Source organism: Enoplosus armatus, chromosome 12 (genome assembly GCF_043641665.1).
Source record: "Enoplosus armatus isolate fEnoArm2 chromosome 12, fEnoArm2.hap1, whole genome shotgun sequence".
Classification (NCBI taxonomy): Eukaryota; Metazoa; Chordata; class Actinopteri; order Centrarchiformes; family Enoplosidae; genus Enoplosus; species Enoplosus armatus.
In genome coordinates, this window is record NC_092191.1 from 8,197,829 (window position 1) to 8,217,953 (window position 20,125).

General features: G+C 41.8%; 1 protein-coding gene across 2 annotated transcripts; it reads left to right on the plus strand.

Moving 5' to 3' along the window:
• Positions 1 to 1,052: 1,052 nt before the first annotated feature.
• actn2b (actinin, alpha 2b) lies at positions 1,053 to 19,928 on the plus strand. Of its 2 annotated transcripts, XM_070916027.1 has the most exons (22): positions 1,113 to 1,182; positions 4,594 to 4,613; positions 5,002 to 5,116; positions 5,246 to 5,365; positions 5,492 to 5,578; positions 5,755 to 5,842; positions 6,252 to 6,330; positions 8,527 to 8,608; positions 8,891 to 8,976; positions 9,165 to 9,257; positions 9,614 to 9,844; positions 10,103 to 10,250; positions 10,638 to 10,788; positions 13,490 to 13,598; positions 14,458 to 14,598; positions 14,856 to 15,038; positions 15,356 to 15,490; positions 15,841 to 16,020; positions 16,247 to 16,393; positions 17,354 to 17,419; positions 17,547 to 17,705; positions 17,928 to 19,928. In XM_070916027.1, exons 1-22 carry the CDS (start codon positions 1,113 to 1,115, stop codon positions 18,084 to 18,086), a joined length of 2,649 nt encoding a protein of 882 aa, XP_070772128.1. In that variant the 3' UTR covers positions 18,087 to 19,928. The 2 variants fall into 2 exon arrangements, with proteins under 2 accessions (XP_070772127.1, XP_070772128.1); XM_070916026.1 differs by lacking the exon at positions 4,594 to 4,613 and having other exon boundaries at positions 1,053 to 1,178.
• The last annotated feature ends 197 nt before the right edge of the window (positions 19,929 to 20,125 follow it).

Sequence of the window (20,125 nt, forward strand, 5' to 3'; positions counted from 1 at the left end):
AAAACCAAGTGCTCTGTGGAATGAATGAAAGGACTGACAGCACATAAGAAAATAGTCAGAGTCCAGGAAAGTGTTTAGGGAGAAAAAACACTTTACTCCCTGTAAGTCCTGTGACTAATCAGAACTGATGCATGGCTAAGTCTACATCGATGCAGTGCATTCTTACATATCACACACCTTGTTGGTCTGCTTTAAAGCCATAGTGGGGGGTTTTTTGGTCACACTATGAGATAATGTTAGATTTGTTGTACTTGAACATAAGGTGTGTACAAATGCATAGCCACACTTACACCTGGACACCGACACAGTTACATGCACCCCAATGCTGCATAGAATTTAGTGTTTTATTTCATAGGTTTAAATCGTTCATCCCGATTGTCCCAGTGTTGTGTAAGGTCAGAAATGACCATCAGCTGTCATTGAATTAGCAAGAGCAACAAAGGAACAATAGAACATGAACATTAGGAAATGGAAGAGTGGGCTGGATACACCACATTGTGCCATGACAGGTTTAAATACCCAGTTTTTTATAGAGTGAATGATTGTGGTGGGTTTGTAACAGTGTCAGTGGTGACCAGTGCTTTTCAGTGTAAGAATACATGGGTTTTTCAAGGAGGAAACATTTTATTTATATGTCCCAAGCCAATTTTGTGTTGTTTTTTATTTTAAATGAAAGTCTTTTTTTCTACAATAAAGACTGTTTTATTGATCTCAAGTTATTAAACTGTCCTGCTGCAGTTTGTGTGTGTGTGTGTGTGTGTGTGTGTGTGTGTGTGTGTGAGATGGGGATTTTGGGGGAAGGTATGAAGGCGTCACGTGACGCTCGAGTACTAATGATACCGTCGCTTGTTCATCTGGGGCAACCAGGGCCAGACGTCTGTCAGGTCGGGAGGACAAGGGCAAGCGTGAGAGAGTGAGACAGAGAAACAGAAGAAGCAGCAGCTCGGAGAAGAGAAAGTCAGGAAACTATCCCGTCCTCAGCATTACAGTTAATCCAGTTTAAGGACAACACGCAGTTGAGTGTCGGGGGAACAGAAAGTAACGGCACAATGATGATGACCCAGGTGGAAACCACGGTGCACTATAATAACGGCTACGAGGATGAATACATGATGCAGGAGGATGACTGGGACAGGGACATGCTGCTGGACCCTGCCTGGGAACAACAGCAGAGGAAAGTAAGTCAGAGAAAATAATACTCAAACTAAAAAACTAAACTGAATCCTGGCTATATTTACGCACTGTGTGGTGGACGCAAAGGAGAAAACTATGCAACTATGTTACTCAGAATTACATTATAAGTTCGTTTTCAAAGTTTAAATAGTTCAAAGAGTGTAATAATTGATTCCATGCGAGTGATTTGTACATTATCGGACAACATAGTTTCAGAGAGCTCTTGGGACTAACGTCAAGCACACCGTAGAAAAGAGCTGAACTTCCGGCCAACGGTTTCAAAATAAAGCACCTCATGGTGAAGCTAACGTTTCAGGAGCGTTAAATGGACTAAACGTAGCAAATTAGAAATATAATTACTGCGTCTTTTACCATAGACGCCAGAGTAATAAAGAATGTGTCTTCTATAAGTACCCTTTTTATGTGATTATACATGGGGAGAGCCGCGAACGCACAAGACACAACTTGGGTAAATTAGCTATCCATGAATAATCGTTAATAATACATTATCAATTGTTCTTATGTTATTTTCGAGGTAACGTTAGCCAACTCCTCGGCATCAAATCGCATAAACTATAAAAGTAGAAAAATAAAAAATGTAACAACGTCATCAACTTTATCCAGTCTTCCTGGCACTGATATAGCCCTAGTTAGTTAGCTAGCTTATAGCATTTAGCGTTAGGTGCTACTATTCTGTTACAGTTAGCTTTGTAGCACTGTGAAATTTAAATAGGCAAATCTAGAACTGTCTATAAAAAAAGTGATGAGATCGGCGCAGTTTAACGTATGAATCGAGGACTGTTGCTCCAATCTAAAGTTTCACGTGCAGTTTTATTTCGAAGGACAACACCACTCAATTTCCGGCGTGTTTCTGGTTACGTGCTGCTGTCTTGACGCAGCCGGGGTCCCGGGTGGGAGGCTTGACGGACGGATGCGGTGGGTACCAGCTAACAATAGCTCTGCCTTCCAGCGGCTCTGCAGACTGCTGCCTCTCCACTGATACGCGCGGAATGCGAGCTGTCAACAGATGCTCCTAACACATGATGACGCTCTTGGGATTAGAATGGACGCTACATCTAATTTTAACCTCGCGACTAAAAGGCATTATAGTAGGGTTAATCCAGTGTCCTTGGTGCGGAATTCTTTTGTTTATAGAAACCATGCAGAAATATTGTACCAGCGACTCAATATAGCCTCGGCCTCCCACACTGTCAGTTGGTTTTAGGGCTTTAAAAGTTGGCCTGCGCTTTAAACTGTAGCTCTTTGCACAACTGGAGGCCTCCAGCTCCATGCCCATAACCTCCTGTGGCCCCCAATGGGATGACAAAACGGTATTTGTGGTAACAGAAGGCAGCAACAAGACAGTCGGGTCCCTGGTCCATTTACACAGCTATGTTTCCAGTGTTGATCTTTTTACTGAGTATAATTTGGAGTTGACAAGTGCTCATTGGAGAGTGGTTTGGTTCTGGGAGCAGCTGTTAAAAATGATCGGAATTGATGAATGATGGCTGCATACAGTAACACTGGTATAGTGTTTCTTTAGGCACTGTGGGAGGTGATGAAGTTGTCCTGTGCCATACCAGCTTGTCGCGTACCTTCTACCCCTGCTTGATATTCACAGTGAGCACTAGTGTTGCCTCAAGGCTTTTGTTTGCTCTAGTAGGGGACACTTTTAGTCTCTTTTTTCCAAATAATTTATCTCCACTAGCCTTAAATCTCTTATCTTGCTCAAGCCATAGTGCAGCAGGCTTATTTCAAATCCTACTAGCAGCTGTGGTAGCTTTCCTTCAGTGGATATTAATGTGGCTGTGCTTATGTGGACCTTTTAAAATCTATTACCTGAATCGAACAGATTTATCAAGGAGATTGATAAAGCCTTCAGTGCCCATTCATGTTACAGAGACTGATACTCAGATTCAAGTCAAGTGTTAAGCCAAGTCTGCACTGCCAGGGTGATGTGTCACATTAAGTGAAAGTGCTGAAGGGTTATGGATAAGCAATGAATTCGCTCATGTAAGTTAAATAGAAGTCAGAAGAAGTATGAGAAAACACTGTGATCCATTCATAAGGCTCTGTCTGTTCAACATATTAAACATTTGGTTCTCATTTATTTTCCATCCTCCTGGACACAGCCTGCCAGCCTCTGACCTAGTGAGGCCCCAAAGGCATCAGTCAGTTCAGTGACAGGGTTGGTCCTCGCTGGATGTGATTCATAAATATTTTTAGCTTTAATCGTCACTGGTCAGTAGTGCTGGAGAGGGAGGGGGGTGGGGTTGGGGGGCTTGGAAAGTGGGCAGCAGGGTTCAAGACTGTGGCTGAATCAAATTTGGAGGACCGGCAGGCCACGTTTTTTGACAAAGAGGGCAGCGGTTCAATGTCACGTACACCCTGGGGACTCACTCAGTGTGGAATGTGATGGCCTTTACTCTTAAGCCTGTAATATTCTGTCTTTGCGCCGGCAACCAGAGGGGAAGCCTGAGTGGCTGGCTGGGCACCCATATACAGACCTACTGGGCATAAGGATGTGTAAGAATCAGGGTTGGAGAAAGTGCTACACAAATTAGTTTTTTCTCAAAAATGGCCAAGTAAAGGGCCAAAAAATGCAAAATGAAGTGAAGCCAAATGTGAAAGACTATTAACTGCTAGTAACTCTGTTATAAATGTTTTAAAATGTACCGTAAGCGTCATACTTTGACCACTGACTTCCCAAGTCCAAGTACTTTAAGCACTCATTCAGACCTTTTTGTATTTGTGAAGGAGAGTAAAAGTACAAAAAAGCTTTCATTAATTTAAGCACATATAAACAAGAACATTTCATTTCTAGTTGATGATAGTAGCTTGTTATAATGTTTTCTGTTGTGCCAGGGGTTAACATTTTTAACACTATGGCTATGGCATATCCCTCAAATGATTTTAAATGATAATTTCTGACTGTACTCCCACGCCTTCCTGTCCTCATCTCAGCAGAGTAATGAGTGTGACCTGGAAGGACGGCATACATGTTCTGTGATAAAGCTATCTCCTTGCAGCTGTAACCAATCACATTATAAGTGGCAGAATAGTGACAGAAAGTGACGTGAGGGGAAAACTTGTCTCTGTATCCACGTGACATTTTCACTCATGTTGACACGGCGAGACGTTTTGACGTTTCCCCTCCCTGTCTCTTATCGTGAGGCGCAGCAGAGAGGTCTAAATTTAACACCTTATATCGGTCGGAATGTGCTCTGTGGTCGGCTCCCAGCTTTCATCCATACAGTCCTGAGCGCCTGTGAACTCTGCTGCTGGCTATTGAGGGACTTTATAAAAATAGGAGGAGAAAGACAATGATCCCGTCTTAACGTGATTTACAGTATTTCAGTGCCCCACATGGAGCACGTTTGTTCTGATGGTTGTTGGCTATGAAACTACGGGAGGAAAAAGTTGAAATTGGACACCAAAGGGTCACTGAAGGTTAATCTGGAAATGTAGCACTGGTCAAAGAGGTTAACATCGATTTGGTATATAGTGAAGACTTGTTAAGCTGTTAGCTGCTTCGGTTTGTTTAGGTCTACTGCCGAGAGGAATATTGTATTTATAGTGTCATCCATATAATGTAAAGGAGATTTTACGCTAAGTTAAAGTCCAACTTGTTTTAACTCAGTGTAAAATGTAATAGTGCTACATGCATTCTTATAAACGCCTGTCTTTTCTGTTTCTGTGGTGCATCAGCAGAGCTTCACAGGAAGTGCAGAAATTACTGCAGTTTCCATGCACAGAACAGTTCATCTGTATGGTGACATTTTCATTCAAATCCTATTTTAATTGACCCGGGTCTCCCTTTCCTGTTAGACCTTCACAGCCTGGTGTAACTCCCACCTGAGGAAAGCTGGTACTCAAATTGAAAATATTGAAGAGGACTTCAGGAATGGACTCAAACTCATGCTGCTTCTGGAGGTTATCTCAGGTTAGATCACTAAAGGAAGACATTTTGTTTATAATTTCATGTTTTATTCTTTCCTCTCAATTATTTATTCTTTTATTCTTTGTGATACGACACCAGTAGGGTAAATGTTGTGTAATGTTCTGTTTGCAGGAGAGAGGTTACCCAAGCCAGACAGAGGGAAGATGCGGTTTCATAAGATTGCTAATGTCAACAAAGCGTTGGACTTCATCACAAGCAAAGGAGTTAAACTGGTCTCCATTGGAGCTGAAGGTACCCGAATCCTTCCTGTATATGTTAATATACTACAGGCCACCAGTGTAAAATAATCAGAGTGATAATCTGATTTTATTATTTGCTCTCATGCAAATTGATTTTAACAGGTCGTTTGTCTTTCAGAGATTGTGGACGGGAATGTAAAGATGACTCTTGGAATGATCTGGACTATTATCCTCCGCTTCGCCATTCAGGACATTTCTGTCGAAGGTGAGATAATAAAGTCCAAAGAATCTAAATCTAGCTAATTTTCTTTAGACATTGTGTCCACTGAATGTAGACATTAAATTTTGGAGCTTTAGAAGGCAAAGCACCTGCGCAGGATTGCAGTACACAATGTAACCACTGCTATGTAACCAATTCCTGTGAATTCACTCTCCCCTCAGAAACATCTGCCAAGGAAGGTCTCCTCCTTTGGTGTCAGAGAAAGACTGCCCCCTACAGGAATGTCAATGTCCAAAACTTCCATGTCAGGTAAGCATAAACACCTCAGACGCTGGCCATTGAGTCCTAAATGCTGTTTGGTTAAAGGGATAGTTTATGTGATCGATAGCTAATCTAGGTTGTCCCCTATTCTATACAGTCATGTCATATGTGATAAATGTCAGCACATATTCCAAAATATTGTTTTCATTTCATTTGGGCATACAAGACAATTTATTATAGCAGTACATACTAGAGTAATATGGAGTTTGCACAGTGAATAAGTTCATCTGATAGCATTATGTAAGTAAGTAAGTTCTTTATGAGGCTGACTTTAAACAGTACAGAATGTCAGCCGACTGCTGCTGCACTCCAGCAGCTTCATCTCTGAGTCAAGTTAGCGCTCTCTTACTCTCTTTGAACTGACATGTTGGTTCTCTCTGCTCATCGGCTGGTGAAGCTGGAAGGATGGCCTGGCCTTCTGCGCCCTGATTCATAGACACAGACCCGACCTCCTCGACTACTCTAAGCTCAACAAGGTGTCGTGTGGTTTCACTTGTAACCAGGATGCTGTGTTCCAGCCCCCCAAAACACTAACACACTGATTCCAACAGAATTAACACTCGTGTCACAGCGTGAACTCAGAATAATGGCACTTTGGATACATTTAGTATGTGGCATTTCATAGGACCAGCTCCCTGTTGTTTACAGTGTAAATTATTTGAGTTGAAGTAAGTTGAAGTCCACTTGGTTATCATAGGCAGTAGCACCTTGCCATAATGTTTGCTGCAGGTGAACAGTGTATTATTTGGTTAATGGATGTAACGCTACTTTAATCTACGGATGTGTTTCTTCACCGCAGAATGTTTTTATCCAAAGTGCTTTCATTTAGTCTCACCTCATGCTTCATTTTTCTTAGCTAAAGCAGTTTACACGGTTCACAATTTCAGCATAATTAGCATGAAATAGACTGTTGGTGCGTTTTGTTTGTGCACCCCACTGTGCCCATTACAACATTGGATTTAATGGAGGAGATATGTGGCCTCTCTTGTATGACACAAACCCGGAGTGGTAAATATGCAAACCAAGCCATGTCTACCATCAAATTATAACAAGTCTGTGCATACCACATTAGCTTAAATGTTTTTCAGGGCGAACAAATCCACAGCTCATTTAAATGTTGTGGGTTTAATGGAAGGTCAGGAGTCTCAGTGTTTGTGTGCAAACAGGTGAGGGCCTCAGTGAGCTGTGCTGCTTATTTGGAAAGCTAGTGAGCACAGCTGACAGCCCTCCCATGTTTGTCCAGTAACAATAATGCACAAGTAACGCACCCTTTCTTTCCCTTCTGGAGGAAGTTGCCGTCTTCGCCAGACGGGAAGGCAGAGGCTGCTGTGGGAATATCTGAGGCTTCTCTCTTCCACTGCCAAGTCTGTTTTGACATAAAACCTTATTTTTACGTAAAAACAGGCAGTAGAGATTTTTTCCATGAGGTTTTGTAGTGATTTTATCCAATGAATATATGAAGCAAATAAATTGTTCATGGCCTAAAAAAATCAGGATTGCTCAGCTTAAATAGAAAAATGTACTTTACCTAGGTCGATGCTGTATAGTAGGGGAACTCCATGGTTGGTTAGGAAGAGTGACATTTTCATTTGTTTTGGAAACAGAAGCCCTGACTTTTCAGCACACAACTGGCCTTACTTGAGCTGACCCTGAATAGTCACAGAAACATGAGCCTAGTCCCCACAGAGCTCAGGCTTAGCTTTACCTCTGCTATTGTCACGTAGTGTTCCCCAGTTAGAGGCTGCTGGTACTGCTAAGAGATCTATGAAATGGTTACTGTGATATTTAGTAGTCAAGTCTGAAGTATCACTGCAAGGATGGTGTTGAATGTCATAGTTAGGAAAGGGCACTCAAGGTAAATATGAGTGATGAGGCACACACATATCTACCTCATCTATTTCCCTCTGCTGCTTTTTCTCACTCTTTCTATTTCTTTGACATACATATTCGCACGCTCAGTCACACCTCGACTTTTCAGTTCTGCTCATGCTGCCAGGAGACAGTTGCATTGTGCGCCAGGCAGCTGCTGAGTCTGGCTCCAGGTGAGCGTGTTTGTGAAGCAGCTCTGGTTAAGGGCACACACACACACACACAGATGCCTTGGGGTATCTTTCTACCCATCCCTCCGTCCCGTCATCAATTTACCACCCTATCCATCCATCTCTCTGTCCTGCACTGGATCTGAGAGCAGCTGGCCCTGTCATGTAGTGTACCAGCCCCCAGCCCCCGGCCCCCTACCATTATGGAACAGTGGTCCAGAGATAGGGACAATAGCAGCAGCATGATAGCATGATCCCTTTACCCCATTGCACTCTCACTGACTGTCCCATTAGCAGGGAAGGGTTCACTGGCAGCTGTTGGCTTAATGCACCTCACCCACTCTGTTAAAACACTTGGTTTCTCCTGTCAATCACTTGTGTGAAAAAAAAGCTAATTTCTTTGATTAAATCTCCAGCTCATGTAAAAACTAGATCACGTATGAAGTCAGTTCTAGGTTTTTGTGCAGCAGCTCTCTCAAATATAAACTGAAAACAAGTGCTATTAAATTAATGTGCATGTGTGGTTGGTGATCAGGGACTATGATGTGTCCACCATAGCATGGAGGTCAGCGCGGTGGCATTTTAAGTCCAGCATTGCTGCTCAGTGATGTAGAATTGTGTTTCTTTATTTAGGATGATCCTCTGGGGAACCTGAACCTGGCTTTTGACATAGCCGAGAAACACCTGGACATTCCCAAAATGCTGGACGCAGAAGGTAATGTTTTATGGAATAGATGTACCCAATATGAGTTTTCAGATTTAAATATTTAACTTATACTATTATGTACTGTTCTTTTAAATATGTGTTTGCAATAGAAGCTTCACTGTGTGTGTGTATGAGGATATTTGGTCTGTGGGAGGTCTGTTTCAGTCTTAAAATCACACGTCGACTTAAAATGGATGTGCTGCTTCTGTCTCCTTCTCCTTCTCCAAAGTAATTTTTCACTTTTTTCTTCCTTTCTGCCACCTTGACTTTCCCTCCCCCTCGATGCCATAGATATCATCAACACCCCCAAGCCTGATGAAAGAGCCATCATGACCTATGTGTCCTGCTTCTACCATGCTTTTGCTGGAGCTGAGCAGGTATCGGGGTTGAACCAGTGCCCTTACCAATTTCTGTTTCTATCCCTCATATATTCCCTCGTATATTTTTTGAGCGACTCATCCATGAGGATAATGTCATTAGAGATATTTGAAGTATCAATGGGAGCATGTCCCACTGTGGTACATTGCCTATGTGATTACATTATTCTCGTGTCTGGTGCTCTCAGGCAGAGACGGCTGCCAACAGGATCTGTAAGGTGCTCGGTGTGAACCAGGAGAATGAGAAAATGATGGAGGAGTATGAGAGACTGGCCAGTGAGGTAAAGCATGTCATAAAAAAATATATATATAACCTCTTGTACGATGATGACACTATGTGTAATGAAACCTTTGATTTTTCAAAGCAAAATTTAGAAAACTGTAGAACCTTTGTGGATAATGATATATACAGTGCAAATTACACTTGAGTTTGTCCTCTGCCTATTACATGAAAGTAGATCAAAGTTTAGATCAAAAAACATCTTTCTTTCCCCCACTTATGTGTCCCATTGCTGTGATAAGCTGAGACCTGCTGAAAAGATTAATAATTCATCACAGTCTCCCTGACTCACTGCTATCTTAACATGGAGCTCTCTTGCCTCTCCACTTATTCCCATGTTGTCCTTGTGTTTCCCAGCTGCTGGAGTGGATCCGCCGCACCACTCCCTGGCTGGAGAACCGGACCCCAGAGAAGACCATGGCGGAGATGCAGCGGAAGCTGGAGGACTTCAGGGACTACAGACGCCAGCACAAGCCCCCTAAGGTGCAGGAGAAGTGCCAGCTGGAAATTAACTTCAACACCCTGCAGACCAAGCTGCGCATCAGCAATCGCCCTGCCTTCATGCCCTCTGAGGGGAAGATGGTATCTGTAAGTCAGGACTCCAAATACTTTCTTCTACAGTCAAACTAATGATTGTGTACACCACTGTTTATGTCAAGTCTCATGGCAAATGCTTTAGAGGTTAAATCTTAAACGGGATAGGATAAGATAAGTAACAGGTTCTGACAGTCTACCAATAGAGAGTGATTTGTTTTACACTTTTTTGCAACTGCAAATAATATTTATTTATCAAATTTTCTTATTTGTCAGTTTGAGTCAGTTTTCATTTTTGTTGGTGTCGTACAGGACATAGCCAGTGCATGGCAGGGCCTGGAGCAGGCCGAGAAAGGTTACGAGGAGTGGCTCCTTACAGAGATCCGAAGGTTGGAGAGGCTGGACCATCTGGCTGAAAAGTTTCGCCAAAAAGCCACCAATCATGAGAACTGGGCCAGCGGTCAGTTATAGTTTAGTTTTGTAACTGTCTGCATTCTTGCTTTTCTATCTATCTCACATTGCTACAAGTTGTCTATAGGTCTGCATGTTTATCTCGACTTGTTAGCTCCCTGTTTATCTACAGGCATCTGCATTCTTGCTTTTCTGCATGCTTTTCAGTGTTCAAGTGTTTCCTTCAACCTTTGGGTTTGTTTAGACTTGCTCCTAATGAGATTTGATTGAAGGTTTTAGAGTCTGTCCAATGCAATCAGCCTGTAGTGGACTGCAACAGGTCATTTTCTTCATCTGCAATGACCAAATAAGGCCTGTGTTTAGATCTAACCTACGAATCATCTTGTTATTCCTTTCTCTTACCTCATCCCTCTGTTTGCATATGTGTGATATTCAGGTAAAGAACTGATCCTCTCCCAGAAGGACTATGAAACAGCCACCCTGACAGAAATCCGAGCACTGCTTCGAAAACACGAGGCCTTCGAGAGTGACTTGGCAGCCCACCAGGACAGAGTGGAGCAGATTGCCGCCATTGCACAGGAACTAAAGTACGCACTCCCTTAAGCAGACGTTTGCAGTCATGTGTCATGGAGGCCCAGGAGTATGTTTTCACTCCTGCCAAACACAATCACAAAGAAAGGGGGAGGGGGGGGCGACTAATGGCAAAATCAACTAATACAATCATGTTTTCAGTCTCTCTCTTGTAAATATTATTTTTATAGCATTTTGGCTTTAGACACTATAACCTACAGGTTTGATTGCCTGGATAGATTATGGATGACAAGCAACAAAGGACATGTGCACAACACAACAATGCTCTCACATAGACTATACAGTATTTAAGTGGTCCAAAAAACATCTGTTCTCTTTGTTCATATTTTAGACAGTGGAAGAAGAAAAAAGTGGGAGACAAGCAGTGCAGAAAATAACTTGGAACAGTTTGAAGTCCCTAAACTATGAACTGCATGTGAGATGATTTTGAACCACTTCGGAAAAAGTATTCATGAAAATGACTTAAACCCTCTCCTTCTTAGTTAAGTGCTCGTCACTACAGTGTCTCTCAATAGAAGGGTGAAGGGTGTGGTTTACAGGCATGCTGACATTTTCAATCAGCAGTCAGTGAGGAACACCTGTCCATCGTTACCTTCTCTGTCTGGGATTGGCCAGAGAGTATTTCCTGTTTCATATTTAACCAGTGCTCTGAGGGAGGAAGACAGCATTTCAGCTGACAAGCAAAATGGCCACTTGGTTTCCTGCAAGGTATGTAGTGGATACATGTTTGCATGTTAATTTTCTGTTTTATGTTTGTTTATTTTACTCAAGTTTTTGACCATGCTGTTTTCTCTTGCAGTCAGTTGCTCCTCATTGCACTGTTTAGCTGGAATGTCCATTGCTTTCCTGCTAAAAATGGTAAGACTATCACCTCACTGAGACTATAATACTATATGTCCTCAAACATTATGGACTCACAACTTGAAATGTTATCACATGCTTTATTACTTAATTATATTTTACCGTAATTTATTTTTGCCCCTAGGCTGGAGCCAGCGTAACCCTAATGAGGGCACTTTCACTAACATGGAGGCGCGTCCTGGCCTCCATTATAGCTCATCCCAAAGTTCTCCTGCTCAGCCTTCCAGTGTGAGTTACCCTGCTGTCTCATTCCCGTATGAACCAGTGGAGGAGGGAGTGAATTCTAGTCCTGAAACCTATCCAACAAGCCCTGGCCCTTCTCCAGACATGTCCAGTGTGGCTTCATGGAATGCTGCTCCTGGTTGGGATCCTATGGCTGGGTCTGTGAATACCAACACCATGTCCAGAACATCTCAGCCCACACCTGACATTGGCCTTCCTCCCCCTCCACCTTTTTTTCAGGCAGGTGAGCTTGAGAACTATGAAGTGAACTTTGATCGGGGTAATTCGGAAAGGGAAACTGAGGAGCTAAGCTTTGTGCCGCCGCCGCCACCTCCTCCATATCCTGGACCTGGCTTTGAGGCTGGTGAATTGAGCCATTATGCATCCATCTATGAGCATGGAAATGAAGAGCGGGAAACTGAAGAACAAGGTTTCATGCCACTGCCTCCGTATGCCTTGGCTCCGCAGGGAGCTGAAGTGTTATCAGCCACTTCCACGTATGAAGAAGGTCCCATGCATCCAGTCCCACAACAAGTGGGAGCAGTGGGACCCAACCAGTACTACCTCTTCTTGACTGGTCAACTTCCTCCTGGGACAGTCTCTCACTTCGAGTCAGACTATGAGGCTGGTAGAGACCGCTGGGATGAAGTCCATTATGAGAAATACCACTTTCCCAGTGCTCAACTTCCAATTATCCCTACTCAGACCCAGGAGGTTCCCAGTGATGGCGCCTGGCTGCAGTCCCAGGACTATACCAAAGCTTAACCAGGACTAGGTCTTTAAACCAACTGGAAGCAGCTCTAGTAATCCCTACAGTTCGCTAAAATGTGTATTGACATCTGTGTTAAAGTTGCTTGTTCTGAAATTTTAAATAAAATGCTGAAACACTAAAGAATTGTGTCTTTTGTTTTTTTTAATATGGGTTGGCATTAAAAAAAAACCAAACATGTATTTTGAACTACAGAGGACAGAATTCAAAAGCCTTGAGAGCTCGGATGTAACTGAATTCAAGTCAGTGTAGCCATGGAAAGGTATCGCAATGCAAACACACACCCTGGTAAGTACTGTAAATAGCTGCATGTCCTGTGTCCAAACTTAAGACTATGGTAAAGCCTTCAGGGTTTTGTGCTTTTACCTGAACTGAAAACTGCCTTTTGGGGCCTGCAACTTTTTAATGGGAACTCTAATTTATTCAAATTAGTTTCCTAAGTCTAAAATTGGTTTTCAGCTTTTGGTAAACTTGTTGACGAAGGTGTGCTTGTATTTGATTTGCCTTTCCAGTTGCATCACAAACACAACCTGTTCATTGTATCCTAGTGTAAATGTAAATTTCTCTGGTGTCTTTTGAAACTGATATTAAGCATTCAACTTATGGCTGTGCAGTTGTATTTGTACATGTAGTTTGGTTTCAGTCTGGTATGGCAGTGCATATTTAACTTTATGCTTTCAATTTGAGCTGTTTCTTATCTTGTAATCAGACCTTTTGTAGTTGGGAGTTAACTGAAATATTTGCTACTATGCTACTTTTTTTTTTTTTTGGAAAAAGCACCTCCAATGCCAGGGGAACAGAGTAAAGCTCTGAAACAGACGGTAGTACGTGCTTTGTTTTTCCAGTGAGCTGGATTATCACGATGTGGCTGCTGTGAACCAACGCTGCCAGAGCATCTGTGACTTGTGGGACAAGCTGGGAACGCTGACTCAGAAGAGGAGAGAGGCACTGGAGGTGAGGGCAACATTCAAGGCTGTTTACAAGGATAATATTAAAATGGAACTATTTGTGAATTTGACTGAAAGATGAAAAGCATTCATAACCATTTGACCAGTTTTTCCTCACAGGCTTAGAGTTTTCTTCCTTTATAGCTAGTGAGTTCCTAAAACTTGAAGGGCTCATTTATTTGCACATGTTGGGATAAGTTAGTAAGTCCCCACAAGAGTGCACTAACGTTCCATACGGACCACAATAGATGCAGAATGAGGTTGCATCCAGAACCAACTTAATCAAAATGTCAGTGTAAGCATATTTAGGTGTCTGTCAATGACATCTGAACAGTGAAGACATAACTGATTGATGAGAGGTAATTGGATCCCCTCTAAAATCCCTGACCCAGATAGGATGGTAAAATGGGAGGGTGGAGGGGATAAAGGAGAAATAGATGCAAGAGTCCTGTCCAGGAAGTGACTGGCTGAAAGCCCACTAGCCATTTCCTCTGATCCATGTTGGCCATTCCAGACCTGCAAATGTGTGAGGGCCCGGGAAAAGGGCCAAGGATTAAGTCTGAATGACAGGGACAGGGGTCTGTTTTCTGTCAATCTTCCACTCCCAGCCATTCCCTGCTGAGGGGAGGAACAACCAAGCCAGAGTCTGGGGTTAACAAGGCCATACCAAAGTTATGCACCATTGGATTAGTCTTCAAAACGAGTGCAGGGATGTTTGTTTTGGGATTATTATGTGAGATATGAAGATGATGACTCCTCCTTAGTTCAGGGTAGAGCCTAATGCTGAGCTATAGGTTGGATGTTGTGTCTTTTTCAGGATTTAAAAATATACAAAACAGACATGTGATATTTCGTAATCCTTTCAGCGGACAGATAAGCTGCTGGAGACTATTGATCAGTTGTTCTTGGAGTTTGCTAAGAGGTCAGCTCCTTTCAACAACTGGATGGATGGAGCCATGGAGGATCTGCAGGACATGTTCATAGTGCATACTATTGAAGAGGTCCAGGTAGGCTCACTCACAGCACTGCAGACTCTCACACTTACTGCTATTTGTGGGATTGTAGTTTAATTTCACAGTATTGCTGCTGTTAAGATTAACCTGCTTGCAATTTTCCTATGATTATGATTCATGTTTGGATGTTTAATGTTATACAGTGAGCAATATTGGTAGATCTGTCACACCCTAAAGAAAACCACATAATATCACTCTTGACAAAATTGAAATTTTGATAAAATTTCAGGACTTCCCTTTTTCCATTCCAGAGTCTAATCGCAGCCCATGAGCAGTTCAAAGCTACTCTACCTGAGGCGGATGCAGAGAGACAGGCCATCTTGGGAATCCACAATGAGGTGCAGAAAATTTCCCAGAGCTATGGGATCAAGGCCAACATTGTCAACCCCTACAGCACCATCACAATTGAAGAGCTTCTCAACAAGTGGGAAAAGGTAGCTACAGCTTTAAAACTCACTTAAAGACTCATATATTGAGGAATAAAGTCATTATTCAGATAGTGGCCATATAAAAGCATTAATTATGAAATAGGAACTAGGAGTGCAGTATCTACATTCCATTTAAGTGCTGGTCTAATGTTTTATCGCTGAGCCAAAGGACTCAGCACCCTGTAAGGATCTAAAGCATATAATCCAAATATACTAGCATAATTCTGTTAAATGTTAATGGCTCTTTTCAGGAGGAGCCATCTTCTCAAAATTACAATTAAGCTCTTTGTGTGTACGTGTGTGTGTGTGTGTGTCTGTTCTAGGTGAAGAAGCTGGTTCCTCAGAGAGACGGTGCCCTCCAGGAGGAGATGGCACGCCAGCATGCCCATGAAAGGCTGAGACGACAGTTTGCTGCCCAGGCTAATCTCATTGGACCCTGGATACAGGCCAGGATGGAGGTTAGACATACAGGCTTCATAAGCAATTTGACAGTTATCTACATCTAATTAAATAATTAAAGACCTAAAATGCAAGATAATTATATTCAAATGCGTTGTACACAAGGTTGACCATAATGATGGCTTTCCTGATAATGATGATAATTGAATAATGCCAAGTATTATTATTATTATACACATAAAATCTTTCTTCATAAAATGCTATATGTCCTGACAGAATTTACTGTTGGCCACAGGTAAATGACTCCCTGCAGTATCAGTGAGCAAACCATCTGATCTGTACACCAGCATCGTATGACCTAAATTGGTCCAACATATAAGTTGACCTTGTGCGCGTGTTATCCTCACAGGAAATTGGGCGATGCTCCCTGGAGGTAGGAGGCACCCTGGAGGACCAGATGACCCAACTGAAGCAATTTGAGCACGTCATTGTTGCTTACAAGCCCAACATCGACAAGTTGGAGGGAGACCACCAGCTAATCCAAGAGTCGCTGGTGTTTGATAACAAACACACCAACTACACTATGGAGGTACAGGGCCGTGGCAAACAGTGTTACAAGACTATGCACATGCATGGACATGAACAGTGCATGCACACATACACATACACGCTTTTACATAAGATACTCATTGCAGCTCTGCATGGACACTGAAATTCAGTATTGTAATCCAGTTTTTAAACATTCAATATTCATTAAACTGCTCAAGGTGTGTCTTCTCTCTGTTAACATGTCTGCTCTGTCGCCACATCAACAGCATATCCGTGTCGGGTGGGAGCTGCTCCTCACAACCATCGCTCGGACCATCAACGAGATTGAGACCCAGATCCTGACCCGGGATGCCAAAGGCATCAGCCAGCAGCAGATGAATGAGTTCAGATCCTCCTTCAACCACTTTGACAGGGTACAGCTCTCCATTACACATCACTGGAGTCTTTTTTTTTTGTCCATTTGAGTGACTGATCTAAAGCAATCTGAGCGATACAGAAGCAGAGCAGGGGGTGATAGTAATCCTGTATTAAGAGATAGTCCCGTAACTGTGAGCACCATGACCTAAATGTACTCCATAGAGAAGTGTTTGTGTGCAAGATTCTGAATTATTACCAGACCCAGGAGCAGTTTACTCTACATTTGACCTGAACAACTCCTGATGGAGAAGGTGGATGAAAATGTAACAGTTCTCCTTTGGCCATCACAGACTGCCTCAAATAATGCATTATAAACAGTAGCTATTATTGTATTGTGGAATATTTAGCCATATTTAGCTATATTGTCTGGCTCTCTCATGGTTTAGATGACTTATGTTGTTCAATATGGTGTTTCATTTATTCAAGCTGCATCTGAAGGAATTCCTCAGAATGTCTGTCTCACCATACTGGAGTAAGAACATGGATAATACACCTGCCAAATACAAACTTCATCACAAAAGTAGCAAAATACTGCTGTGTACTGATGTCCCAGATAAGACGTTTTGTGTGGGCACAGCTGTAGTGTGTGCATGCAAGTAAATATGGATATTACAATAACTACTTTCCTGCTTTTTTAATCTCTCAAACCTCCTTTATTATGAAATCTGCAGCATCTTTAATGTCTTATCGCAAAAGCCAAAAGATTAGGTGCTTAAAGTTGAAAGCATTCCTCCTCAGTTATTTATTTTATCATAGTGCAAAACGATCTAAAGCACATGTTGCATATGCTTTGGATTTAGTCTTACAATAACGCTGTCATATTTAATGCTATATTGGCAGGCACATTGTACTGTATATGATGCACTTAGCTAATGCGTCTTAAGTTTTGATCTTTTCTGTAATCGACTCTGCTTTCCTCATTTCTTGGTGAACTGAAATTTGGCCTCCGACTGTAGAAGAAGAATGGAGCAATGGACACCGATGACTTCAGAGCCTGCCTCATCTCCATGGGTTATGACTTGGTAGGTATTTCAAATATGGGTTGGTGGATGGGGCTGTGCTATCAGTTGCTCTCATAATTTTGTGTTTGCTGTGTTTTACACATATACTGTACAGACTCTTCTCACTCTTCCTCCATGCCTTTCTCAGGGAGAGGTGGAGTTTGCCCGTATAATGATGCTGGTGGACGCCAATGGTACTGGAATCGTCTCTTTCCAGTCTTTCATTGACTTTATGACTAGAGAGACTGCTGATACAGACACCGCCGAGCAGGTTGTGGCATCCTTCCGGATCCTGGCAACTGACAAGGTATGTGTGAGTGTGTGTTTGTATTAGTGGGACTTACTGGCATATGGGCAGATATTCTTAGCAGACACTAATCTATTCTATTCCAGTCATTATTTCCAAGTATTTGCCATGCCATGTTGATTTATGATACAATTTTGTTCCTGAGCTTAAAATGGGAAAGGGGGCGTATTGGCGTCAATCTTTCGGGAAACATGTCTGAAACACATCTTTCCATCACCACAGCCCTACATACTAGTGGAGGAGCTGAGGAGAGAGCTTCCCCCTGAACAAGCGGAGTATTGCATCATGAGGATGCCGCCTTACACCGGCCATGGAGCACCACCAGGGGCACTGGACTACACTGCCTTCTCCACCGCCCTCTATGGAGAGAGTGACCTTTAACCTGTCTTCTATTTCTTGATGAATATGAGGAATCTATAAGAAAGGTGGATCAAATATGTGGAATGAATTGTGTTTGTGACCATATCAGGTTTTTGTTGATTAGTTTTCTGACTCATTCGACTGTCTACAATCATGCTGAGCATTGTCATTTGTATTGGTACTCTTGGATAAAAGATGCCCCCTGAACGAATAGAAATTGCCATGTTCAAATTATATTGTAAGAAACAATACCTTGTACATTTTATCTTGTGTGTTATGGTATTTGTGCAGAAAGTAGGGTTCTGTGTTGAAGGTAAAGCTAGAGGAGAATTTTACTCATATCAAAAATACATATCACTTGGTAATACAACAACAGGATCGTGGTGTTTCCGTAGTTTATCAGTTGACGAAATTAGACATGAAAGTCCTGTTTTGTCTAGCAACGTCATGTATTGTTTTTATGTTTCCTCACAGTGCTCTTGTTTTGGGAATACAGTCGTCTGATAAGACATTTTGAGATGCTTAAAGTGAATTACAGAATTACAATTACTCCCATTCAACAATAAACTGTGCAGGAAATGGGTTCACAAAAGGCCCAAAATATACAGTATCAACATAGGAAAAGTGGGAAACCACATGAAGAGTGAATGTTTAAAATTGCTCAGTGGTTTAAAGGCAGCGAACACAGGAGACTAAATATACAGTAAACATGTTAATGCTTACATTTACCTAGAAATAAGTCCTCCTTGATATCAGCCAGATTAAAAATAAAATTGTCCATGGCAGTAGTAATTTGTGTCGGAGGTTTCCTTTTTTCCCCATTTATTTCTATGAGGTAAGCTGCAAGAGATACAAAGGATCTCGTCTGCATTTGTACTTAATTATACATGTGGGGAAAGTTTTGCCACTGGATAGTGTGGGACAAGGCATTTGTATGGCACACATGACACCTGTGTTATGATTACATTTATATACAATATGTGTGTTAGATTACTCTTTAACCTACTACCGTATTCAATGTATAAACTAGTTTCTTTTCATAGATACTTTCCAATTTATGGTGGCCAAAGTCACTGTGCTGACATTCTTCCCCCACCTATTTCTAGGAACATGTAAGCACTTTTTCACTTGTTCCTGCTAGAGGATGTTTTGACACCTTTAATTTGTGTGCTGACTAAATATGTTTACTTTTGTAGTCAAGTTGTTTCCCAATTTTCCTTTGTTGACATATTTTAAGATGTCACGCAGCTGTCTGGCTACATGTCACCTTTTAGTACACCTTTCTACGCCATAAAATTAAGAAAAAGTATTTAAAGAATTGCTATACTGCAATACACAAAGGGAGTATTTAAATATACAGTAGTGGAAATAATTATTGCTCATAACACGTGATGCTAAAATCTTAATTTCACACCCATTGGCAGTTTGAGAACCCTGCAAGAGTGCTAAAATACTGTGGAAGTTTTGAAAGTAATTTTTTGTGAAGAGGATCATTGGCCACTTCACACAAACTGAACACAAGGCATTGGCGCACACTATTAATTTAATACTCTATTTAGATCCAAGCAGTCCCCTTTAAAAGAAAAGTTTATTTTTACTGTAACGAATGAACATGGCCTTAGACACCACTGATATCTATAGGTGCTAGAGACGTTCTCATTTTTGGTGAAAGCTTTGATTTGTTGTATTTTGGTAGGAAAATAAAGATGCTCAGGCAGAACTGACACCTTGAAGACATTTGCTGGCTCTGTTATCAACAAATTCAGCGAGTTAAACTTTGTACTTGAGGGAACTGGATTAATTAAATAAACTGTTTGTGACTAATTCAAACATTTATTTCAACCAGATAAATTATTGCTTGTACTATGTCTTTCATTTGCAATTTGTCAGCATGTCTGAAAATATTTAAAGCCATAATCCACATGTAAACAAAAGCCCCATGGCCAAAGTTCACAGGACTGGAACCTGCTGTCACACCTGAACTGATTAAAAGGTCTTTTAATATGAAGACTAACACTAAACAACAACTTATTCAGTGATCAGACTGATGCTGTGAAAGA